At 39.4% G+C, this 26928-nt stretch overlaps 1 protein-coding gene and 2 non-coding genes across 4 annotated transcripts in view; 1 reads left to right on the top strand and 2 right to left on the bottom strand.

Annotated features, from left to right (window-relative positions):
* ptk2aa (protein tyrosine kinase 2aa) overlaps window positions 1–5263 on the bottom strand; it is a 53612-nt gene extending 48349 nt beyond the window's left edge. For both annotated transcript variants that reach the window (XM_085446813.1, XM_085446817.1), the window contains exon 1: window positions 5016–5263. In XM_085446813.1, the coding sequence (XP_085302939.1) occupies window positions 5016–5034 (19 nt within the window). In that variant the 5' untranslated portion in view covers window positions 5035–5263. The remainder of the gene's footprint in view (window positions 1–5015) is intronic.
* Window positions 5264–19473: 14210 nt separating this feature from the next.
* On the bottom strand, window positions 19474–19545 carry trnah-gug (transfer RNA histidin (anticodon GUG)). The gene has a single exon. It is a non-coding gene; the product is annotated as a tRNA-His (tRNA).
* Window positions 19546–26790: 7245 nt separating this feature from the next.
* On the top strand, window positions 26791–26862 carry trnah-gug (transfer RNA histidin (anticodon GUG)). The gene has a single exon. It is a non-coding gene; the product is annotated as a tRNA-His (tRNA).
* The last annotated feature ends 66 nt before the right edge of the window (window positions 26863–26928 follow it).

Raw genomic sequence — 26928 nt, 5'->3', positions numbered from 1 at the left:
GTTTTTTTTATTTGGATTGACTAGTTAACTTACCCTCTCTCTCAGATCTCAAGCTTTTTTTGTTCCTTTTATTGGTAACAGCAGCTTAGCAGCTTCTCTAAGCTAAGCTATTAATAAAAACCTACAGTCTTCCTGTATTTTATTTCCTGTTTTTATTTGAGGCCATTCAATTTAAAAGTTTGACCAAATCAAGGTATCACTCATCCAGCTGGACTCACACTGTGCTATCTTGTAGTATAACGCAATCCAACATGGAAGTGCTAACCAGAAATATCTGGGCTTTTACTTTGAAGGGTTTAGCATTTCTCCCTCAGCGGGCGCTCTTAAGCACTGTAGAAAACTAACAGCACCAGTGTCTTGGAGTGTCTTGGAGTTAAACTCCATCCATAGAGGAAGAAATTCGCTTACTGCACATCACTGTCACTGATGGCTAGTTGCCTTGGTAATCCTCTAGTCTACTTATTAGCCTTTCATAGGTCAATCACTGTTATCCTGCACTGTAACTGGAAGTCGCCTCAATCAATCACATTGAAGTTAAAAAAATATCATCTCACTTCACATCATCAGCAGTTCTTTTCACCTAATGATGACATTTTGACCTCTCAGGTATATTTAACATTAAAATTTGTATTGTTACATATGCCTATTGAGCTTATAGTGAGATGATGTTTGAATATGTACAATAAAATCTGACATATATCATTACTGAGCTAATGAATGGATTCAAGGAAAGTTACACCAAATTTCATTGTGATTTATGTGAATTTAAGAATGTGTTTACGCTCTTATGCTAAAACTTTATTAGATTATTCAAATTCACGTTTATTTCTTGAATACAACTGTGTTAAGAACTGTTCTGCATTGTTTTTACACAAAAGCAGGATGAATAAAAAGCAGCTAGGCCTTTTGCTTATCACCACTGAACTGGACAGTCACCACAATATCTTCCGTTTGTCACATCTTGACCTGACAGCTGTTGTCTTATTTGCTTAAGCCATAGATTTTCCCCTAGAGCACTTTTATTTTCCTAACATCCCCTGAACTTTTGGGAGAATGTAACAATCATAACTATAATTTTCTTTCTTAATTCTTGTGCTGACAAGCTCTCAGTGTACGTGCAAATTTGTGTGAAAACATGCGTCTGTAGGTCTAGAAAGCACAGCGGAATAAGGAAAGTCTCCTTAAACTCCAAAGAGTGGGGGCAGTACCCATATGGAAAAGAAATAGTAAAAACTTATATGTGATTACTCATGAAAGTGGCCACTTTCTCATTACTTTCATACATTGTTTTAGTAAGTATCCAAAACATACAAGTTTCATTATATAATTTTTCAAGGGATCTTATATCTGTTTTCACTCTTATATGCTTTTCATACAAGTTTCACACAAGAAAGATACAAACTTTATAAGATTTATATATATCTTTTCCATATGGGTAGGGAGGTGCAGTTTAAACACCGTCACCTAACAACGAGGAGGTTTTTGATTCAGACCTGCTGGTTGGTTTGACCCTTTATGTGTGGAGGTGGCATGTGCTCCCTGTGCCTACGTGAGTATTCTTGTGTGCTCCGATTTCCTCCCACAGTCCACAGTCATGCATGTTAAGTTAATTAGTGACTCTAAATTGGCTCGCTCAATGTTAGCTGGAATAGGCTCCAGACCCCAGTGACCCTAGATGGAAAAGCAGATAAAATAAAACATGCAGAGATGGATAAAAAGGTTGAAGAGACAATCCTGCAGGACTCACAGAAGAGCAAAAAAAAAAACACTCCTGCAGAAATTAAGTGTACTAAACCTGAGGAGAACAGCCAGCTGTTCTGCCTCATTGCTTGGTGCCTAATGGTTAACCTTCAAGCTGTGCTGGCAGGTGTCTCAGACGCAGTGTGTGTATATATATGTTGTGTGTGTGAGTGTGTATGCTTGAAACTCTCCGGACAATGGGGTGTTACTGGAGCATGCAGTCTTACGATGCAACAACAACGCCTGAGGCACCAATCACACCTGCCACTCAGACACACATATACAAATGCACAGCAACACATAAACACACACTTTTTTTTTTTTTTTTTTAAAAACACCGCTTTTGGCCTTTAAAATGCCTCGTGGTAGGATCTAAGCACAGTTTTGGCTCTGATGAAGAGCTACGGTGTGTTTTACATAATGGAGACATCTTTATATGCGCTAGACACCCAGTCGATGTCTTTCATGACTCAATTTAGTTACAGGTCTAGTTGAAATACATGAATAAATATATAGACATGAAGAATATCAGTAAAAGGTTTCTGTGTTCTATCAGAAACACACATATTTTCTTATTATCATTATTCACATTTAGATAAACATCAGACAATTATTCAAAGTCAAATCCATTGCACACACACACACACACACGCGCGCTCAGATGAGGCAAACTCAAGATAAGCCCCACACGCATGAAACATAATAAGGCCACGTTAACGCATCACTGCTTGCACTCATTTATCTGCAAAAGCGCACACATTCACTCGAGTGTGTATCGTTCAGGTGCACTGATAAAGCTAACTGGCTTACTGGAGCGGCATGTTAAATGTATCACGCTCAGAGCAGATACGCTATGCGTAATTCAAATCAACAGATTTAGGGCGTGTGAACTGGTGAGATAGCGCTTCAAAATAATCTTTAAATGACGCCAGGGTTGTATGTGTTATTTAATAAACATCCAAACAAATGTGACAAAAATACCCAGTTTATAGTGCAGTCCCAGCTGTGGGTGAAACATATCTACACTTGCTTACCCAGAGACAAACATGTTTCTGAATAAGGCGAAAATCACACTTTCCATTAAATATTGAATGTGCCTTTTATCTTGTCTGGGAGGAAGGCTGAAAATGAATTCTCATTTCTGATTGGCCACTGAGTTCAAGCGCTTTAGTGGCTCTACTTAATGATCGTTAGATGGTACAATTTGTACCAGACCGCGCACCAGCGTCCTAACATGTATAATTAACTACATATCCATTATTAACACAGTTTTCAATCCAACATTTCACCTTTTTGATTGAAGTTTTTCGTTATCCAAAGGATGCCAGATTAGACGACATGGGTCAAACCAGGGGTGCTCAATACGTCGATCGCAAAGGTAGTATTGGTAGATCGCATGGCATTAAAAAAATAGATGCCAGCCTATCATCCATCCCGTCACTTGATTGATACAGGGAAGCCAGTCAGATGACATCAGATTTTTTCTGACGCTTAGGTCGCTGCGCATGCACAAACAGCGGCGCGAAGTGTAGTAAAACTGACAAGCTAGTCAGCGAGTTAACTCCAATTTTTAGCTCTCGGTTTTTTCTCTTAAACCTGGCCGTCAGCAGCTACTGTCCGGACTATGCATCCCTGGCTGATTCAATTCAGTGCAAGTCATCAGAGTAAACTCAGGTAATGACAAAAAATTTACATAGTTAATTGTGTTGTGAAATATTGGATATTGCGGTTATGCATGTATATACATTGTAGATATAAAGAATCCTCAATATATTTATAAATAAGTATATGTTTTGGATTTTTGTAGTGGGTAGATCATTTTGACTTGGTCATTTTATAAGTAGCTCACATGCGGAAAAAGTGTGAGCACCCCTGGGTCAAACTGTTGTTTCTGGATGTACTCTACAAATTAAACACAACTAATTTGTGACTCTACCGGAAATCAGAGGTAATTGATCGCCAGCTCAGCTTCTTTAATGTTAACGCAGATAAAGGAGCAGCACCTTGCTTGCATGCATTTTTCATGAACGTGTGAAGGAGGAAAGTTGTTAAGAGATACCTCTTTAGAAGAATTTCCATCCACTATAAGCACAGATCGACATGTTTAATACACACTAAAATATAGATGATCTAACCCAGAAACAAAACGCTGCAGGGGACTTGTTAGTTCATGCCAACATGTGCACACAGAATACACAAACAGGGAGAGAACACTTACACAAATACACACCAACACCTACACGAAGCCACGTGGCCTGCAGTGGGAACTATGTTGGGATGCACACGTGTATTCAAACACAAACACGTACTGCCTTCCTCCCACACACACACACACACACACACACACACACACACACACACACACACACACACACACACACACACTTGAAGTTGAAGCCTCCTACATACAAAAAACCACACACTTAGGTGGATAAGAGAGAAGATTATTTAATGAATAGGGTTTCAAATAGGACTGCACAAAGATAGCAATTATCATCAATCTTCCATTTAGTGCTCAAAAATAATGCCTTGAAATATTTTGTTTTGTTCAAATCTGTGTGTGTGTGTGTGTGTGTGTGTCTGAAACCCAACAAATGCTCATGATTTTTGTTGAACAATTTGAGCAATTAATCTGATTAATTGAACTAATTGCCTCAGCTCGACTGTAAATAAGTAAGCATGTGTATTCACAGGTGTTCTGCCCTCTTCCTCCTGCTCATCGTCATTTAGTAGTGCACTAGTACTTATATAACACTTTTCAAACCAGTTTCCATGCCACATTCACACAGCACTTTATTCTGAACACTGTGTATATCTATTACAAACACACCAGCGTATGCACTGGGGAGCATGTCTACATGCAGACCAGGGGACCAGGGATTGAACCACTAACCTTCACATTAGTAGAACCTGCTCCAGACCTAAAACCAAAACCAATATGAACCACTAAAGCGTTCTTTACAGCCCCTCCTCTGCTCGTCTTTATCATCATATTTATTATAACCAGCAGAAAACCGCACTTACCAACAATAATTTTTAGTTTATAATAGTTATTCAAAGTAATGACAGCAAGAAGCCAAAAGAACTAAACCACTCTGACACTGTGTGTTTGAATGCGATAGTGACCACACACATACACAAATCCACAACTACTTCAACTTTTTAGGCAGTCAATGCCTAAAAAGTTCTTAGATATGGATAAACATGCATGCATATAATGGTTTAACGCAGAAAGAAAAAAGAATTTGCATACAACAGCATGTTAAAAGCCTTACCATGGTATAGTCCTTCCATTTAATATCGAGAAGAGAAGAGAAGAGAAGAGAAGAGAAGAGAAGAGAAGAGAAGAGAAGAGAAGAGAAGAGAAGAGATCCAATCTTCCTCTAAAGGACAGCTAAATTGGGAAAAGCCCCAGCTTCTGTGGTCTTTGGGCTAGCGCTGTGCTAGCCAGCTGACTCTGTAATGATGGATAATGCCGACTTAAGCTCACAGCCTCCGCCTCCCCCCTCTACTACAAACCTCTACTACACTGACACACACAGATACACAGCAAGCAGCATGAGGAGTGGGACTCGAGTGGAGGGAAGAACCAAAGGAGGGAGGGAAAGCGGAGCAGTAGGCAGCCTATGGATGTGAAAGGGGGGAGGGAGAAGGAAGAGAGAAAAGAAGGAAGGAGGAGGAGACGTGGGTGTCTTTGTCCCCAGGAGAGTGAAGGAGGGGGAGAGAGGGAACCAGATGTACAGGAGATAGAGGCAAAACAAGTGAGGTGGGAAAGACATAAGAAATGATGTAATAACTGCAAGACGACATGAACAAAAAAAGGGAGTAAAATGAGAGAAAACCGTGCAGAAATATCAATAAGAACAAACTGAAAAAAGATAATTGCTAAAAGACACAGCTGAGAATGACATAAGAGAAATGAAAATGAATGTGTGTGCATTGCTTTCCCTTTGGCTATTCTGCCTGTCACACACATGCCCCCCCCTGTGGTGTTACTCAATTAGTCATAATGTAGTGTTTTCAACTCGACACCGTCCCGCAGAAATCATCCATCTTTGGAGCAGAAAAAAAAAGAGACACGTGGACTTGCAGTCAGTTGTTCCACCGACTTTACACACTTAATCCAATTATACTGTAATAAACTTCCACGCAGAGACATAGAGGAGTATGAAGCCACCTCCTCATCCAAATGGGCTTAAACCAACTGATTACTTCATAAATCAAACTGGCATAATAGCAAAGGAGAACAAACACTAATATGTTAAATGGGATATTAAAGTTTTGCGATTATAAGTTGAAAAGATGCGCTTATTTTTTTTGGTAGTTCTTTGAGATTTTCTATCAGGTTATTTGTATCCTGACATCACTGATCCTACGTTGCCCTTACGCCCAAAAACATGGACAAGAGACATGCGGGATTGTGTTTAAACTTTGATATAGTACGCGTCTGCAAAAACCTGCGCTCACATATTTGTTGGCACTCGCAAACCCTCACAGATCTTGGCAAACGATAAAATTTTAATCATGTGGAGCAGAAAGTGTAATTGAGGCTTTAGGCTTTACAACTAATAATCATGGAAATCTGCCTTAATTTTAAGATTTTACGCATTTGCACTTGATTTCCTGCCAGATACGCAGCGTGATGAAGCACCCCAAAACATCTGAATCAATAATAAGAATGTCAAGTGCTATAATCAAACAGTCACGCTTGCAATAGTCTGCTGTCTCAGGTCATGCCATTTATTTCCAGACTCAAAGACAGATTGCTTGAAGTTAAACTACTCAGGGCTATAAAGGATGTCAAGCTTAGTAAGTTTGTGCAAGCATGAACATCAGAAGTGAAGCAGAAATCTGGTCCCTGGAACTTCTCTATATATGGCTGTTTTCCAAGTGCCATGAAATCAAAAGAGATTATCACTGATCCTTAATATTAAATCCACTATGTCACAGTATATTGTCACACTGGACACTCAGCAAAGTCTATGAACCGTGGCAGAGTCAAGCTCTCACACACGCACGCACACAAAATCAAGCAAACAGGCGGGCAGACAACACGAGAGTTGCTCAGGAGTAAAGCAGATTAATGGGCCACTGGATTAGTGGGCCAAGATGTCACACAAAGACACACACACACACACACACAGCCCTGCTCTGACTCTCATTTAGAAGGTGGCTCTAAGCTCGGTCCTTACATCTTTCTGGCTTGCTCAGTGCAGGCATCCTTTCTTTGAGAGGAGGTGTGCTAACATCACCCTCTAGTGGCAATGCATTTTCAAATAACCTGTAATACAAACAGATACACGCCTCGACATTAAAACCACCTGACCGTGATAGGTGTCAAAGTAACAACCATAAAAATGTCAGGACCTGATATTTCCACCCAATATATTGGCCAAGGGATCGTCTTTTCTTTGCCGTGCTCTCTCTCACCAAGGCATCCAACATTTCCGCAGCCATCCACGCAAAAATAAAACACGGGTTCTAACAGGGTTCCACTGCCACTGTGGTTCCACTTTTCCAAAATAACAAACAACAACAAAGGAAGCTCAATCTTCAATAGAAAGATAAGCAACAGACAACAAAACGGCCTCTCACGGTTTGGATAAATGTTAGTGTGACTGATGTGTTACAGATTTTATCGTGCAGGCGTAACACATAACTGCAAGATACTAGAGTTTTAAAAAGCCCAGCGCGTTATCTTTCCAGTTATATAGTTTCAAACTATATGGAGGCTACTTGTTGTAGGCTGTTTTTACTCTAGTTCGGCTCATAACTAGCTAGCCTTTATGGTGTGGTCTACCTAAACTGCTGACACAACGCATTAATTTGTCCTGTGTGTAAAAGTTCAGGCAATTAAAATGTTTTCATTAAATCGCAAGTTGTTATTTGATGAAGTGAGTAGACTGTAGATGTTATCCAATACATAATGCTATTCAGCTAACTGTGGCAGTACTCACATGTTGGCATTTCAGGCTTCAACTTTCTCACCTCTCATGTATTTTATATTATGAATTATTTCGTTTACTGAATTTATGGGTTTGCATCATGTGTTTGGAACTATATTTTAGATTTGTTGCTTTGCTTGTAGTCCATGTGCTGAAATGTTGCGAGAACTTTTTAAGATCCAATGCAACTGTCAGCCACTCGAAACATGTTTAATGCTTAAAATTATATATTCACACCAATTTAAATTTTTTAAAATGTAAAAAAATTTCAGTAGAATTATTTCTTTTGAAATCTATTAATTATAAATGACCAGTCATAGCCCACCTGCAGTACCTTCATGTCCCACTAGGGGCATGAAGCTCACAATTTGAGAACCACTACTCGTGTTTTTTCCCTGCTTATTTTACCCTCTGGGTTTATAAGTGATGAAATGACCCCCTATTTAATGTCAACAGTCAAAACCCGTCAAATACATGTCTCACCTCCAAATTTTTCCATATGATGACATAAAAGGAGCAGCTTTAGTGGTCTAATAAAGCGTGTTTTGTAGCCATTAAATGTCTATGATGCTGGATTTTATTCAGCAAAATGATCCCATCTGCTACAAGAAGAAAAAAAGGCTTTCCAAGTATTTTGTGCAATGCTACTGCTGATATAATGACAAAAACATTTTTCCAGACAAAGAAAGAGGGAGAGGCAGACAGCCTCCAAACAAGTCTTCAATGAACCTTTGTTACCGGAGTGCGCCTGCTGGTGACTAATCTCACAGACAGACACATATACATTGACCCACAAGCAGACATTGTGGGATCACACCCACATCTGACCTCAGCCACACTAATTTATGGTAGCATACCAGCCTCTGAGTGTGATGTCATACCTATGGCTTTCATCCAGGTGTTTCTTTGCTCATCATTGTGTGTTTCCCCTTATAATCCACCACATGACTGTGTTTTTTTTTTATGTTTGTGTGTGGCTGTGCACGGATCTAGTGAACAAATGAGATCATATGATTGGCCAAACAGACACTGAAGACTGCTTTGGTCCTGTTCTCAGTGCATGTGTGGCTTTCACTGTAAAGGAAACTGAAGTTCTTGAGCTTACTTGAGCTTTAGGGATGTTGTTATGCATGTGTCAATATGAAGAGGAAAGCAAAGGGAGAATCATTTAAAAATAATAACCACACTACAGCAAACATGTCTTGTAACACACACGATGAAGACATTATTTAATTGTTTAGCCATCTCATGCACATGCATTCTCTTAGCCAAAAATCAGACATAAAAAAGTTTAAAAATATTCATTACATCTGGATCTGTTAGTATTTAGGGCTTTTCCTGGATAGAAAACAAATGTTTTAGCCTGGGACCCAAAGAGAACCTCCAGCACTGTGATACAGATACAGCACTGTGCAAAAGTCTAGAGCCACCCCTAGAGCTGGGCGATAGAACGATAACGATATGTATCGCGATATAACTTTTACTCGATAGAGAAATTAAGCTATCGCGATAGACCTCGCCGCTCTTGTCCTCAAAGAAAAAAAAAAAAAGGTCAGCCAATCCAAATTAAGTAGCGCAGAGCCGAACCAATCACAGCCGCAGCGTCACGTCGCGTGGCTTGTTACGTACAGCACAAGTGCCAAGCCGCACGTGTGTTTGTTTGGGAAGCAGCCAGCAGGTAATGGAGGAAATGAGTGTGCCGACTAGAAAAATCAACCGAGCGTGACCGAAGAGAAAACAGATGATGGTTCCAATGCCGGAGAGATTGTCAAACGGAAGAGCCATAGAAGTTCCGTAGTGTGAAGGTTTTTCGGCTATTTCAAGTCTGACAAAAAACAGAGTAGCGTGCACTGTAAATTGTGCCGAAAGCAAGTCTGGAAATACAATAAACTGGAGCATGCGTCACACTGTGCGCCACGTTATTGTTTCGGTGAAATGAATTTCTACAATACTGTTACTGTTAATTCTACTCTCTGCAGTGTTTAAATGCTTACATATACACACAGTTACTGTCCCTCCACACATACGACTCGGTTCTGCTTCTATGCCCCAGCTTTGTTTACTTTTTCCCACCGAGGCTTCTAGACTTCTGATTGGCCAACATTTCGGCACGGTTAGGAATCTAGCGCCACCTGCTGCTTTGGCATGTTCATAGCAGCGTTTTCCTTCATTTCTGCCTTTATGTGTGGACGGGATTATTTTTTTTAAAACGAAAACGGAAAATCTCAGTTTTCAAAAACACCCGTGTACGTGTGGACGTAGCCTCAGTCTCTGACTGGAAGCACTAATTCATCATTCGGCTTTTGTCAGACTAAAGTAACTGTTAAAACTGTTTGAAAAGCTCAGCTATACAACAAGGAGAGATTGAGAATTTCCTTTTAGTTCTCAGTTTATTTGATATTGACAAAAGTTAGTCAGTTTTGTCTGTTCTTCTGTAAAACAAACTAAGATTTATTTTTAGAATTAATATTTTGTTTCTAAGTGGAATTGACAATTTAGTCTGTTTCGTTTGTTCTATTTTGAAACTTAAACGCTTTAGCGGCTGCCTTTTGTGTAGTTTGCAATATTTGCCTTTATTTATCTGAAAAAGTCTCATGTTCCTTAAGTACATCTACTCTGTTGAACTTATTATGGGAAATAAATATTTAAATAAAAACAAGCTGCTGATTATTTCACATTTTACTTGTGAGCAACGGCACATTTAAATCTTACAAATATAGTTATTTGGCTTATATCGTGATAGATATCGTTATCGCCTGAAATGAAAAAAACATATCGTGATATGAAAAAATCTCATATCGCCCAGCTCTAGCCACCCCTCATTTCTTTATATTTTTACGTCTAAGCAGACATCTAGTAGGCTTTCTTAGAGGTTTTTTTTTTGTTGTTGTTGTTTTTTAAGGTGGATTTGAAGAATAGCTCTCCGGGATTTCTGAAATTATTTCAATTTTTTCCCTTTGGACATTGGATGCTGATTTTTTAGTCCAGTCCGTGTACCTGATCATTTTCAGAGGAATGCTTTTTTGTTTGTTTTTTTGTTATGCCACCAACAATTCAAGATTAACAAAGGTTACTGGCTCAAAGGATAAACTATTTTTGGGCACTTTGTTACTAACACCCCCAAAACACATCATTTGTTCCCATTTCTTTAGTTGATTCTATGAAAAATGCCAATTATTCCACAGTTTGTCAGACATGAAAATTGTATTTTTGCACAAATGAAGGGCTAAAAATTGCCTAAGAGAGTTGAAGAATAAAGGTGGCCATCTGAAGATTACCATTTACAGTGAGTGCACTGCTCATCAGGAAACAACACACTTGTTTGGGACCTTCACGTTCGCTTTCTAGAGAATTTTGAGACACTCTGCATGCCAGTATACTTAAAGACGGTTTCTGATGTTTAAACCAAACAGGTTTTTGTTTCCTTCCTGTAGACATAGCCACATTAGCTGTTCTCCCTGTTTCCAGTCAATCTGGTAATCCAAACCGCTTGCCAGAAACCCCATTTGTATTTAAAACGGCAGAGATGAGTATTATTAGTATTGATTTTCTCATGTAACTATCGACAACATTTGCTTGAACGAAGAGGAAGTGGCGTCTGAAACATATCCCGAGATACCAGAGCAACGAACAACTGGACAAATAAACCCACACAGCAGGAGGTAAGAGGAACCCACCAAGGTGAAGATAAACATCCTGCATATGAAGGTAAAAGAAGATATTTTGGTTGATGTTTAGTAGAAAAAAGGTCACGTTTTCTGCATTTATGCACAAACACAGAAAATGTTCTGTCTTCTCCACCCAGCTTTCTCCTCCTCCCACATCTTTTCTCTCCATCTATATGACAAAGCCCAACAATTACTTCTTTCTCTCTCCCCCCTCTGACTCACTGCAGTGTAATTACACTGTTCGCTCAAACACCACACATACGCACACCAAGTGGGAGAGGGGCAACTGATTCACAATATCTGTGGTTTTAATTGTTATTTTCAACACTTCAGTTACAGCTCAGAGGAAAATTAACGGAATGTGAGAACAGTTATTAGTTTTTCTCGAGTCGTTTTGGTTCAACTGTGCACACACAGGCACACAAATACACACACATACACTCGCATCTCTACGCCAGAGGGAATCACTGCATTTCAGTTCCATTCATCACTAGCTGACATGCTGCACCAGTGACCTGCATGACCGAAGGTACCTCACTCCAAGTGTGTATGTATGTGTGTGTGTGAGACTGTCCTTGTGTGTGCATGCCCCAAGGAGGGGCAAGTCATTAACTATGATGTCATTTCCTGCCATTGTAGTAAGTTTCAGCTGCAGCAAGCAAACTACACTTGGAGTGCAGTGCAAACGTAGACATTGAGATTCAGCTCTGTCAATAAACCGGTTCACTTGTACTGTGTAACATACACAATGTTTTTTTATAATGGAGCATCCACACAAGAAATGACTAGTAGCAAACAGACAACATTTGATGTCAATGACATTCAGTTATGTGTAGTAGCCAGCAGCAAAGCAAAGGGGAAGGATCCCGCATTAAACTTCTCTAAACTTTTAGAAGAGCCATTATAAGCAATTACAAATGGCAGTGACGCTGACAGACACAGGAGCAGTCGTTAGCTACATTAGGATATCCACTAGTCACCAACTACTAGCTATAAAGTGACGCACAGCGAGAACATTTTTTAGATGTGGACAGTGCTAAACATTTCTAAAACTCAGTCCAGATGACAATAAAACTGTCCACGGTCTTATGTTGTGGCTCCCTGTTTAAGTGTTGCCATGTCACGATCTGTTCACAGGATGCTTTGCTGAAGAATATGTGACAGCAGTCGTTTTCACACATGACTCCTGGAAAATGTCAAGGCAGGACACTGTTTGAAGCGCTCCTCTCTCACATGTAAGACACAGCAGAAGACAGTTCTCACTACTGAAAATATGCATGTTCTTATTGGGGGCAAAGCTGATTCGATAGAGCACGCAGATAGCAGGGCACTGGACGCCCAATCAGTACCTTGAATGACTATTATGCTTAATTTATGCCACTGCGGTTGTGTACATTGTGTACAAAGATTTAAAAAAAAATAAAAATACAGAACGCCAAGCACAGACTGTGGCTACAGTTGACACTTCATTGTTTTTAACACTCGCCATCATGTGACAATAAACACTCTCTGTAGGTAGACAGGGAGTTCGAGGCTGCCCATGGATGCTTCCACCGCTGCACCCTAATTTCCCCCGATTACCTGCACTACCAAAGAAAACAGCCACATTCAGACACCAGAGAGATGCTATGTTTGGGAGAAGATAGGTTAAATACTATTTAATGATACCTTTGGCTGTTTCGGACATTGGCATTCTCATATCAACCTCTGTCAGAGAATTTGTAGAAAGGTTCAGGGCCACAGTATCTGTTAGCTGTTGGGGCTGATTTTCATAAGAAAATACCCACAGTCTTAAACAGATGGAATAATCCATCAAGGGGGGGGCAGGGATAGCTCAGTATGTAAAGTGGTCGCCCCATGATCGGAAGGTCGGCGGTTCGAATCCACTTAACGGCTACCCTGAGGTACCCCTGAGCAAGGTACCGTCCCTACACACTGCTCCCCGGGCGCCTGCTTAGTGGGCTGCCCACTGCTTCACTGAGTGAATGGGTCAAATGCAGAGAAAAACAAGTAATTTCCCCATGGGGATCAATAAAGTATCCATCATTATTATTATTATTATTATTAATCAAGGCACTATTCCAACATCTGCTTCCTTAAGATCAGTATTCACAAATTTATTTTAAAAAAAAATTCCTCAACTTCATAGTATTGTGTTTTAATAACTAAAGAAACCCAGAACAATAGGGGAAATAATTAATCTTATAAGCAGACTGATGAGGAAAACATGACCAGAAATCAGTCACATCATAGCCACTAGCCAATAGTTGTTAACAGTGATTATATGAGTGTGTAAATCTGCGCAGGCAGAGGTTTACACGCTCACACTCTGCTAAGACAATACACAAACCCATCCACATGCCTTCACATGTAGGTGGAAGAAGGTGTCATCTAAGCTTAGCAAACATACATACATTTTTAACCATGAGAATGTCCACACACTTTTCTCAAACCCAACTTTTTAAGGGACTACAGAGACATTTCTAACTGACAAACCCAAGACAATTATCTGCATTTTCTTGAGCAATCTCAATCACGATCAAAGCAAAAAGCAACCCACAAACAAGGACGCACAACGACACACACATCAACACCAGCTGGAGTCTGAGTGGTTCTCCTGCTTCTGAGAGGAAGAGGGCGTTTTCCTTTGAGCTCCTGAGGGACACAGCATGCTTTAGGATGTACAGTAAGTGCTCTTAGTGTGTGTGTGTGGAGGGGTGTGGGGTCTGCTTCCTGAATGCAGCCAATCCACAAGTAAAGGGAATGACTGTTCTTTTCGTCTCCTGTGCAAACACTCCACACACACACACACACACACACTTATTTTCCTTCACAGCTAAAACCACATGCAGGATGCAAGGGAATAAGTTCAGCGAGAAGACAGAAGCTGAATTTACAGATTTGGGACACTTAAACACACACTTTTTCTTCTTTTTTTTTTTCTCTTTCCTGAGGTGAGCTTGCAAATAGGAATCGTTGATTTGCGCAGGTTGTGTGGAAAAGGAGTTTAGACCTGCCACAGCTGCATATATTTACACAGCAGGTACAATGCAGCCAATCATTGGGAGGAAAACAAGAAAAAAAGAGGGCCACCCTGTCTGCTAGGAAAACAGTACAACTTATTCAAAAAGGACCAAACCAAGCAATGAAACAAGCACAGTTGCCAACGCCCCCGTTCTGCTCAGATTACTTCATTAAGTCTTACTGATTCCTCGTGACACAAGCACACTCTCATTCAGGAACTCTGCATACCTCAACATGCACAATGTGTGTCTGCAATGACTGCTATCGCTTATGAGTCGCACCACGTACTGCAATTTAAAAGACGCGAGACCGACAGCTTTGTTACCGTCTTGTCTGCCTGTTTTTGCAGTCGGCCTAGACTAAAACAGATTTTAGTGCAACACAAAGACGGTATGAAGAACCTTTTCAAAACTCAGTACACACCCCACCACAACTAAAAAGAGTGCACAAACCTTGCAGGAGAGGAAAAGACAGTACAGCTCTCTGCAATGTGGTACACTGCTGCTGTAAGGTCTCTGAGTGTAGTCAAGTGTTTCTATAAATACAGGCCTCCTGCACTGCGCCGCAATTTACACACACAGAAACACACACACACCACTGCCACGCCTGTATTAGCCTGCTGTAGACCAGGCTGTAGAAGGTTCAGACCAGAAAAGGTGCAGCCATTTATTGGACTCTGTAAAAGTAAATTCATTCATTTCAATAAAAACAAGAAAAAAACTGAAAGCAGTAACTTTTTAACAGCAGTCAAAGGTATAAATGCTGAGAGCCAACCTAAAGTGCCATATCAAGGAATTTCCCAGAGCCAGAGGAGGTTCAACATGTCAGATATTTTGAGAAAAACAACGTTGTTTTCCACTCGTTTCACATACTGAGTGTAATGACATGTTTCTACTTGAGATAATGGATTTGGTCTTATGATGCCAAATTAGTAGACAGCAGCTAGACTCTATCGCCGCATGGCTCAAGCAAGCATGACTGGAAAGAATTTTAATGTAATCAAATCGGACCGATTTCACATCTGACCCACTCGCGTGTTATCTGCCTCCCAAATATCCACAAAAACTGATTGTGGTAGATATCGATTTCCAGCTTAAGACCACTATTCAAGTGGTTAAGCACTTAGGTCATGGTGAGGGAGCTGAATGAATGCAGCTGGAGTCTAAGTGAATACAAGCCCACTGGGTGGATAAGCTGCTTGGCAAAGAGGTCTCATTCACAATCAAACCTGATGAAAATTTATTTAACAGCCAATTGCAGATGATATTATGAACTAAATGTGCATCTGACAAGCTTTAAAACTATGCTGTTGCGGTGTAGGAGGTAGTGCCTGAAGGATGTCGTCCCGGCAACGACTTTTATCTCATCAGAAGAGCCATTATTCAAATACCAGGAATGCACAATGTGAATAAGTAAATCAGTTTGTCAGTAAAAGAGGACAGAAATGAATTTAAAGAATCAAAATATTCAATAATTAAGAAATAAAACAAAAGTATTTGTAATGTAACTGCAATTTAGAGCCCTGGATCTTATTAGTACACAATTCAGAGCTTCAGATTGAAAAATATTCATATGCAGGACTGCACGCTTATTAGTATACTGTTGGTTTAAAGCTTGAGTGGCCTCAGGATACTTTAATTCATTAGCATTTTCTTGCATGTGAAATATGAAGGATTGGCAAGCTCAGCACTGCAGCTCTTTCACACTTGGGAACATAAAGAACGGAGTATGCTGCTTTTGAGGGGATTCACTTGCATTTGACAGTTTGTCCAACTTTACACTGACTGCTTATGCCCCTATTATATATACACATAGCGTCCATATATAATGACTGTTCATAACATAGGGACAAAATTAATCTTCGTGAATTTTCCATGGATTTAACTGGTTATTTCTTCATGAACTCTCTGAGAAGTCCCCAGAAGCCCAAAAAAGGTTACAAGTCAATACAATGCTCTCAAATATCTTATTTTCTCTGATTAACAACCATCAAAACTATCACTTTTCCATTTAAAGCTACATAAAGTTAAAAGAAAACGAGCAAATCCCATATGTAAGATAAAAATAAGACAACTTGGCACTTAGATTGAGGGGAAAGCCTGAAACTGTTTATCAAAAGTAATCAATGAATGGCTGTATATTCCTGCATAGCTCTTGGCCTTCTGCCCCTGTTATGCTGCATTAGCTTATTGGTTAAAAGGGGAAAAACGAATTGCAGTCGTGTCACATCAGATCTTAAATCTTATAAAATAAGACTCGTGTGGCCAATAAACACTGAGAAAAACTTACTATTATTAATTTCTCCACTATTACAGGAGGAAACGAAACATAAGTGTTCTTTTAAGGTGGAAAGTATGTGAGTTCAGTTAAGTTCGGTCAATCAAGGTAAAGCAGCAGCTGAATCCGGGAGAATGAGGACAAACAAATGCGTAAAGTACTTCTGGAGATAAATGTAGGTTAATCCGGTTCAACTATTTACCGTAACTTACACTCTACATTCACTCCATGTGACCGAGGCGACGAGTTTGGTGGCAGTAGGTCACATTTATTTTCCAACTTAGCGAAAGGTAAACTATGTCCTAGTTACGGTGCCCTAAAGCTAAGCTACCTTATCCGGTACTTCCCAAATAATAAGTGAGTAAATTAGTCCAAATACTTGGGGCAGGGAAACAGCTAGCGCCAGCCAGAACTGAACAGTAACCCAACTGCATCTCCCGTAATATCTTTTAGCTGTTGAAATAATCCCCCCAAAACACAACATCACTCACGCTGACTTGTTCCAGGTGACGTCCGAGAGGTTTGAGTTGATTTTACCGGCGACAGAAGCTGTGCAGGGTCGGTAAATATTCCGTTATTTTCACTTGTAGAGCTGGAAGGACTTTCAGATAGCGTTTTTTTTTTCGCTCCTGACCGTTTCCCCCTTCTCGCTCTCCCTCTCGTCGCCTGTTCCTGCTTCCCCTCTCCACATCCAGCATTCCAATATGGCTGCTTCTGGGAGAGAAAAAGAGAAAGAGGGGGGAGAGTGAGAGGAGGAAAAGCCTGCCCGCAGGCACACAAAACACAAACCAGCAACTCATGAATGAATGAATGTGTAGATACTTAAAATCTTACAAATGTAGCCGCTTTGTTGTATCCAGGTTTAGAACATTTAGCGCGTCCCTTAACTTAATTGCGTAGTAACTCGTAGTAACAATGTAACAAATTCCACTTTGGATGTCCTACACTTAAAAAACTGTACTAATGACAAAAACATCAGAATGTAAATGTAAATGTTAATAAGCCCCTATGAAAGCAGAAGTTTTGGCAGTTTGTTGGTCTGTGTGTATAAACTATCAGCATTGATATTATAGAAGCGACTATTGGCGCTCATCAGTCTGGGAAGGGTTATAATGCCATTTGAAGTCAACAACTTTCCGTCACAGACAGATGATGACCTGATCCAAGATCAGTATAAGATAACATCAATATAAACATCAAAGTAAATAACATCAATATTGAGTTGTGAGTTTAGCGCAGGTACTCTTCTAAAGTCCATGAAAATAATGCAGTTGAAAATTAGTACAGCACATCCCCTTTAAGGTAGCAAATGTCATTATCATTATAAAGAATGGGCCCTTCCACATGTACATGCATTTGTGCTAATGTAGATAGCCAGTAGATAAGGTTCCCTAAACAGCACCCACTTTACATAATAATGCAGTATTTCCACAGACACCTCAAAACCAACAACTAACTCCTGTGAAAGAATGCCAAGCAGGGTATTTGAGACCATTTGTTTGAGAAAGACAAACAACAACAACAACAAAAAACCCTTGGTGCAGGAATACAAGAACAATATAAACCAGACTAGTCAGCCCCCCTTTAAACTCCGAGACTAGAGACTTTTGTAAACTGTGACTTACAGTGAAATCTACAGCTGATGTGGAGGAATCTGGAGCCTTTTTTTCCTCGGAGATCTGGGCTATAATCCCGGTGCCCACCTTGCCTCTGCAATAGGTGTTGGCTGTTGACTGTATACGCATGTGTCTGTTTGGCAAATAATACAGTGTCAGGGCCTGCTGATTCATTAATCAAACCTAACAAGGTTTGGCCCATTAGTCTTTCTTATACCAGTACTTCACTAATGAATTTACAGTGTGCGTCTTGCTTTTATACACAGGGTCACACACGACATCTGCTGGTCAGTGATTGTTATTACACTTTATTTTGGATTTTATATAGGTTTTAAATTTCAGTACAGTATATTTAGCTTTAATTGATATTTCATGTCTGGATATCAAATGCATTATTATTATATGTTTTATGTTCTCTCGCTTGTGGTTTACAGTGACTTCTGGATCTGATAGGGGAAACAGTTGTTGTTTCTATGGCCATAAAAGGGAATCTATGATTGAAAGGTGGTCCAATACGGACGATTCACGTAAAATAAACCACGGAGCTCTAAAGTGGAATGAATAGAGGTTCTGGTAATTCCATATAATAGTAAGCGCTCTTTATGTATGCAAGTAATTCAGAAAGCTTCTTGTTATGTGAAATGAACGACCGACGAGGTGGCACATTGAGAAAAAATACGCAAGGTATTTACACACCTGAGCCTTGTTTCATTTTTGCTTTGCTAAATGTAGAATTTGTACTTTGCTCATATGAAAGCCGTCTCTCCGCCGTTACTGATTTACAGTGTGTGATAATATTTGCTTCAAAAGCGTGTGCCGTGACCCGGATTCGAACCGGGGTTGCTGCGGCCACAACGCAGAGTACTAACTACTATACGATCACGGCTGGCCACCCAAGACGGCTGATTGTAGGAATGGTGTGACATATAGTGAGGCATCGTCACCCCGACATTAAAAAGAAGTTTAGGAGTCGTTTTACACCCTTCAAACTGAAGTGTGCGGTTTAGGGTCCAGATGAACAGAATCAACTTTTGAAGAGTTTCGGGTGGAAGTTCATTAGTGTGTAACTTGCTTTCATGGTCCAATGGATTGTAAACGTGTTTTGGTTTGTGATTTATCTTTTCTTTCTTTATTTCTATTATGAATTTAACAAAGATGTTCCTTAAATTTCCTCAAGAAAACGCCTATTGATTATGGATAAAATGCCGTGACCCGGATTCGAACCGGGGTTGCTGCGGCCACAACGCAGAGTACTAACCACTATACGATCACGGCGCGCCACCTCTGAAGGTAACGAGTAACTGTCACCGCAGTGTTCAGAACCTGAAACTTTATTTCTGGAACGCATCTTGACGTATCTCACTGCTTTGTCATCTCGAATCTCTACAAGTTTGGCTCAAAACTTTGTTGCCATGTGTCATTGCTACAGAAAGTTCTGTAGCTGTAAAGATAAATTCACGTTTGCAAGTTCAGTGGTAAAACAAACAAACAAACAAACAAACAAACAAAACCCAACAATAAATATTTTTTTGACAAGCAGGTGATTGCATGGCATACAACGATGCAGGTCTGTTGCTCTGTCTCGAGTTTGGGGTGTGTTAGCATACGTGCGTCATGGATAACAACCACAAGACTGTTTCCAATAATTACCTTTATCTCTCCGGTGGGCTCACCGGTCAGACTCACAGGCCCTTTCGCCGTTTTAAGTTCTGCTTTCATTTTCAGTTTCTGTTTTTTACAGATAAATAGCGACTCTTTGACACGAAGGAAAAGCATCGTCAATGAGCAAGTGAGAAAGTTGGGACTTCACTGTCAAGGTTTACATTCACATATATCTAACACAATTGCCTAAATGCTTAGATAAATGGTGGATTTAATTTTTAAAATAGCATTCAAAATGCCACGTGGCCTCACAATTGGAGTCAAGTACTGGTCTAAGATACGTGATGAAGAGGCCTCTTCTACATGAAAATGGGGAGGAGATCAGTGCAGCCCAGTTCCTCTGTTAGATGGTCATGTCTATACTTGGGTCATAATGAATGCACTTGCCTGGAAAGCACTTTGTGTGGACTTCTGTGGTTTTAAATGTGCTTAAAAAAATTGGACCTTTCAGCACTACCTACTTATGCCACCAGAGTGCTCCAGACACGCATTATGGAAATCACTATTCCTACACTGTAAGAAAAATCCATAAAAGTACAGTAATCTACTGTATAAATGTGAAGGAATTTTCCGTATTAGTCATTTACAGGTGTTTTTCTGTATTTCTCAACTATTCCAATGCACTGTGGGAAAAAGAACCCCAAAAGGAGGGAAAATTAAGAGCAAGAGCAGCAATTAGACTTGTTTCAGGCTTCATCTAGATTTTGGACTCTGGAGTTGGAGAAACTGCCTTCAAATTTCTGTGGTAAGTATTAAAACTCATGTTTTCTTTTATTAAAATAATGTTTTTCAAAATACTCTGCGTTTTTATTTAGAAAGAATTTTTAATTTATTTGTTAGCTGGTTTCTGCTGTCTCCAGACAAGTCAAGAATAATTGGCTGACTCATTTTTAAAAAAAATATTATTTAGGTTTAACATGACTCAAGCTTTCCATTTTAGTTAATGTTAAAATAATTTTTACTGTGACACCACCTTTTTTGCCCTTCAGTGGCTGGACCAGTTTTCATAAATATTATAGTTAGCTGTCTGCGTCTCTCTGGGTATCCGATTGTTAAGTGATGACGTGACGAATCCTACTTCCGGGCCTAAAGTAGTCTGGTTTAATATGGCTTTTGTGTTGTTAACATGTTTAATGTTTTGTATTTTCTTCTATTTAATCTCAAAAAGCTTCTAAAACAGTCAGGGATCACTGTTGACCTCCCTTGGCTTTTATTACTGCTAATCATTTATTTAAGCTCAGTTTTTAAAACCTTAGGATGTAACTACAGCCCAGCCCATGCAGCAGTATATGAATGACTAACCTCGTATTGTGGATGGATTATCTCAGTTGTTCTCCTGGCTGAAGTTTGGTCCTTTTACAGCATCCTGCCATGCATTACATTTGTTCCTGACCAACGAGAACACTCACGTTAACTTTTATCAGTGGGAAAAAAGTTAGCTTGTTTATATTATGCTAACATAGCTGTGTCGCTAGCGGTCACGTAGCACATCATTATATACCAGCTAGCCCAACTTCAGTAACCCTACAAACGTCACTGCTGTTTAGTTTCCTGTCTTCATTTATGCTGGAAGTGATAACAGAGCTGTACGTTTTAATTTGTTTCCAAAACCCCGCAGTCAGGACATGCTATATTGTATTTAGATAGAAGCTAGCGAGCTAACTTCCTGCTAACTTCTAACTCCGTTAAATGTCATAAATTCCGTTTTTATGGATGCCTGGATGTTAAACTCAATTGTTACACCTGGTAGAGCAGAACGCTGATCATTTTATTAAAGATGAAAGACTTTAGACAGTTTTTCAACTCTCAGTAATGCCATAGTGATCGTTTGATATATGGACCTGCAGCGGAGTTTAGGCCCAGACATGGCTAGTGACGTCAGACTGAACAACCGGATTGCACAGCTGTGACTGCTAACTAGCTAATTAGCAAAAGTCATTGATGTTGATAACTGGGAAAAGTGAGAACTTCATGGTTCTACTAATGTATAGAGGGGAAGAAATTATTTTAGGAATTTAATAAGTAATATATCAATACCTATGTGTCACGGTTCTGGGTCGGTTCGACCCAGCATTTTGAGTTTATTATGTTTTAGTTTATCTCTTGAATGATCGTCGTGTTACCTTTGTGATTTGTTGGTTACAATTTAAGTTCCATCTTTCTGTTTACTCGTGGTTAAGGATTTTTGCCCTTATGTTTTGTGTGAGTTTAGTTCTGTGTCCTGTCTGCTATGGAACGCCAGGACTGCCATAATGAATTAATTAAATACACCATTAAATAATTAATTAAATGTGGCAATAATTAATTAAAATTGGAATTAATTAATTAAATAAATAGTTATGACACATGTAATTAATTAATTATTGACACATTTAATTAATTATTTATGTATTTCACATTTTAATTAATTATTGACACATGTAATTAATTAATTATTGACACATTTAATTAATTATTTATGTATTTCACATTTTAATTAATTATTGACACATTTAATTAATTATTGACACATTTAATTAATTATTTAATGATATATTTTATTTATTTCATTTTGGCAGTCCTGGCGCCTGGCTCTCGTCATGAAATAATTTTATCTGTCAGCCTCACCCATCAAACTCAGGGGGCGGGGTTAACGCTGCCCATGCAGCTTCTCTAACATTTGATTGGTTGCCGTGCAAAGTAAGTCAAAACAGGTCGATCCTAGAAAATCGATTGCTTGTGTAGACTTGGGGCAGCCAGTTATCCCAGAATGCAGATCAAATCACAGGCAGCAATGGTGGTGGTGTAGTTTTAAAATACCCCGTTTTTCTGTCACCAGCTACACTTTTAACAGTGTTTTAGCCGCGAATGTCGCGACGTATGTCTGGTCAGGTTGTCAACATAGAACATGTTTGCAAAAGTGCTCAGATGTTTTCAGAGATTTCACTAGCTCTGCTAACAGTTAGCATGCAGAGTGCACCGAGGGGGTTACATTAACCGGTTTGTTTACATATTCCACTCTCCGTGTTCCACATGTTGCATTCGCAGATTCTCATTTTCACCGAACGATCGTCTCTTTCCGCCTGGTCTTGTGTCTCTGTGCTTCTGTAACATAAAGAACGAGCTGACATTTTTCTCACGAAACCAGCGATCAGCTCAACAGACCCTCAGTTTACCTGCATGCATCCTCCTCCTCATCTGTCAGCTGTTTAACACCTGCTGCTAATTCAAGAAACACGCCTAGTTACCTGGTGATAGTCACAGTTTAACTGGGCAGCCGGTGCTCGATATAACGCAATGTCAGCGCATTTTTCTGCACAAGATAAGTAAATATAGTGTTTTCCCCGAGCGCAGAGCTGCTGGAGCTCGTTTCCTTACAGAGCACTTTATAGGCGAACAGCTTTATCAGCGGCTGATGTCCAATCACCGGCACACAGCTTTGAAACCTCAGCTGAGTTTTAGCTCTCAGTGGTTAAACGCTGGACTTCATTCACTCAGGTTCTGTCTGTCGGGTCACGTTTACTTCGCTGTTTTATTTACAACTGAGCAAATCGGTTTGGCTGAGGTTAAAGTTACGTTTCATAACTGCATAGTTTCACAGACGTTTAATGGTTCACTGGCACATGTGTTAGACTGAACTATCATCTAAATATCATCTGTTTTTTAATAGTTATTCAACTGTATTCTAAGCACCAGCTGTCTGTTAGAATGTGATTTTTTTCTCTCTCTCTGTTGGCAGACGTATAAAAATGCGCAGGAAAATCTGACGTGCATGGCAAACTTCACCGACGATATTTAGGGAGGAATAAACACACATCAAACATAAATGAACCATTTGTCTGTCTCCATAATTGAGAGCATTTTCTCTTCTTATGTCAACACTCTCTCTCTTTTTTTTTTTTTTTTTTTTGCTTTTTCGGTCATGTTATGTTTACCTGTCAAAGGCTTGTTACAAACTATGAAACACATCGTGCAGACTTCTGGATGTTAGAAGAAAACTAATACTGCTCATGAAGGAGACTAAAGGCAGGAAGGTGTCCTTTAAGACTAAACATGTTAATAGGACCTCCCTGTTTATATCATAGTTTATGATATAGCACGTGTATTTCAGTAATAGCCTGCTGAGGCCACTATACGTGCTGGCCTCATATCAAATGTGAAGGCAGACTGAGTCTATGTTTGACGTTTTTTATATCTAATCTTCCTTTTCAAACATTTAAACAGCAGCGAGTCTGCAGCTGAGGGAATACAAATTCAAATTGTCGGAACAGGTTTGCTCGTTTCTTGGATTCATTTGGTGATTTATTAAATGTATAACTGTTATTCTAATCTGCTGCTGAGTCTCTTACACTTTTCTTTATGCTGTATATTTTCACGTCTCTGGAATAGTTGGCAGTTAGATAGTCAGCTGGGAAACTTTGTGTTAACTCATGGAGCTGAGGATATCGTGGATATGCTGACCTCGCTGCGTGGTGTACAGAGCGAGGTCAGCATGATTAATATTCACAATAAAAATATTAGCCGAACATCATGAAGTCTGTATGTGTTTCATAGTGTCGAACAACCTTTGTACAGTTAAAGCCAGCAGTTACTACATGACGGAAACACCAACGTTATCTCTTTTATGTGTTTATACACAGGTCACGCTGATTACTGAACAAAAACCCAAAGATCAGATGTTAAAAAGATTTATTTGCTCTCTCTCCTCCTTAAACATGTTTTTAATGTTAGTTATAATTCAGAATTGGCGACTGAAACACGTAGGACACATAAGAACATCAGGAAATAAAACACCGATAAATATAACCTCAGTAAAAGAAGTCAGCGGGGGTTACTACAGCTGTGTACCGGGGCCTGCGCTTTGTCGGTGGGATTGCTTGCGAGGCGAGCGGGTCTATCCCACGCTTTGCCGTGAGACTGGGCAGACATCTCCGAAATCATCGAAACACTTTTGCAAAGAGGCTGTATCTTGACAAACCGACCAGACACATGAAGATTAAACCACTACATTCTCGGCTAAAAAAATATTAAAACGGTATTTGGTAACACACAAACAGGGTTTTTCAAAGCTCAGTTCTGTTAGCTTCCACATGCCGGTTGTTGTGTGCTAGAAACAATGGCCACCAGGCCAAAGCAATGGTTTTGACTCGATCAGCGTTAACCCCGCCCCCTGAGTTTGATGGGTGAGGCTGACAGATAAAATTATTTCATGATGAGAGCCAGGCGTCAGGACTGCCAAAATGAAATAAATAAATATATCATTAAATAATTAATTAAATGTGTCAATAATTAATGAAATGTGTCAATAATTAATTAAAATGTGAAATACATAAATAATTAATTAAATGTGTCAATAATTAATTAATTAAATGTGTCAATAATTAATTAAAATGTGAAATACATAAATAATTAATTAAATGTGTCAATAATTAATTAATTACATGTGTCATAACTATTTATTTAATTAATTAATTCCAATTTTAATTAATTATTGCCACATTTAATAAATTATTTAATGGTGTATTTAATTAATTCATTATGGCAGTCCTGGCGTTCCATAGTCTGCGTCCTCGTGTAGTGATCTCTTGTTTCCTGTTTTATTGTGGTCTGTCTCATGTGAATGTGTTCAGCTGTGTATCCACCGTGCTCCTTCTGTGTGTTCTCCCTGCTGTCTGTCGTCATTCTCCGCTGCTCATCCTCCTTCATGTTCATGTCCTGGTTTGTGTTCACTAGCTTAGTTGTTCTCAGTTTAGATAGCCTTCTGTTCCGTTTGCTGTTTGTCTATTCTTATTTTGTGTTCAATAAACCACCTCACCTTCACGAGTGCCTGCGACTGGATCCTCCTTTAATATTTCCACACGGCACACTCTACTCGCCGTGACACTATGTTTTACAGTTGGCTCCATTGTACACTTTAAAGGGTTTCAGGCAAAGTTACACTAACCCTAGTTTAAGTCTCAGACCTTCCTTGCTGATGCTAACAAATGCTAATGTTAGCCTCGGTTGATTACAGCTGCTAGTAAAGACTTTTAGCTAGCTGACCAACATAGATTTGGTGGTTAACAGACTATAGTGGTAATATTATTAAAAGTTTAGTTTCACCTCAGCACATTTATCATTATGTCCATTTTGTAGCACATAGAAATGTTTAGTTAATATTTGCAGACACACATTTTCCCAGTAACTGTTTTTACTCAAAAATTTGTTGAAAATGTAATTTATGAAATGCTGAGCAGCATTTCTAGTATGTGGAATATTTCTATCACCCCGTTGTGCTAATGTGATTAAATACTAATAATTATAACTAAAAAAATAAATAATAAATCAGTAATAACTATATTTTGATTGAAGTATAATGTAAGCGCAGTGCTGGTGGGCAGGGGTTTTATATGCCTTGTGGGGGATACTGACATAATATAAACTGTTATGTCTATATCAAGCTTTTAGCCAAATATAAGCAGAGATATTTGTATCTTTCTTGAAAATTTTGATCCTTAGAGATTATTTGACAAATGGATCAACAGCTATCACTACTTGAAGCACTCTAAATCCTGCAGTGGAAAAATATCACTTATTTTACCTGTGATCATACAGTTTGGTTTTCCAGTGCAGAGCAATGGCCAAGAAAAGGAAATACTTCACAGAGTACTTTTTTACTTCCGTAAAAAACAGAAAATGTACTGGCAGAAAATTACCAGGACATTTTCCGTTTTCTATGGATTTTTTTTTTACAATGTATTTTTACAGTGACAGTGGTCTGACGGTAAATAATGTCTGCTGTTCTTTTGCGCATCGTAAAGGTCACTGTTCAAGTATTTAAGGTGGAGTGAGACAACTGCAAGATACAGACTGCAACTGACAGCATAATGTAGGGCGCCAGCCGTGATCGTATAGTGGTTAGTACTCTGCGTTGTGGCCGCAGCAACCCCGGTTTGATTCCGGGTCACGGCAGCGTGATTGCAGAGCAAGTAATTGTAGTAACACAACCTGCAAGTTAGCTTGAATGATTAGAGTCAT

The sequence above is a fragment of the Copadichromis virginalis genome, linkage group LG22 (assembly GCF_057382275.1).
Source record: "Copadichromis virginalis isolate Kocher_CV1m ecotype Utaka linkage group LG22, C_Virginalis_male_GT1.1, whole genome shotgun sequence".
Classification (NCBI taxonomy): Eukaryota; Metazoa; Chordata; class Actinopteri; order Cichliformes; family Cichlidae; genus Copadichromis; species Copadichromis virginalis.
This window is presented reverse-complemented; position numbering and strand designations above follow the sequence as displayed.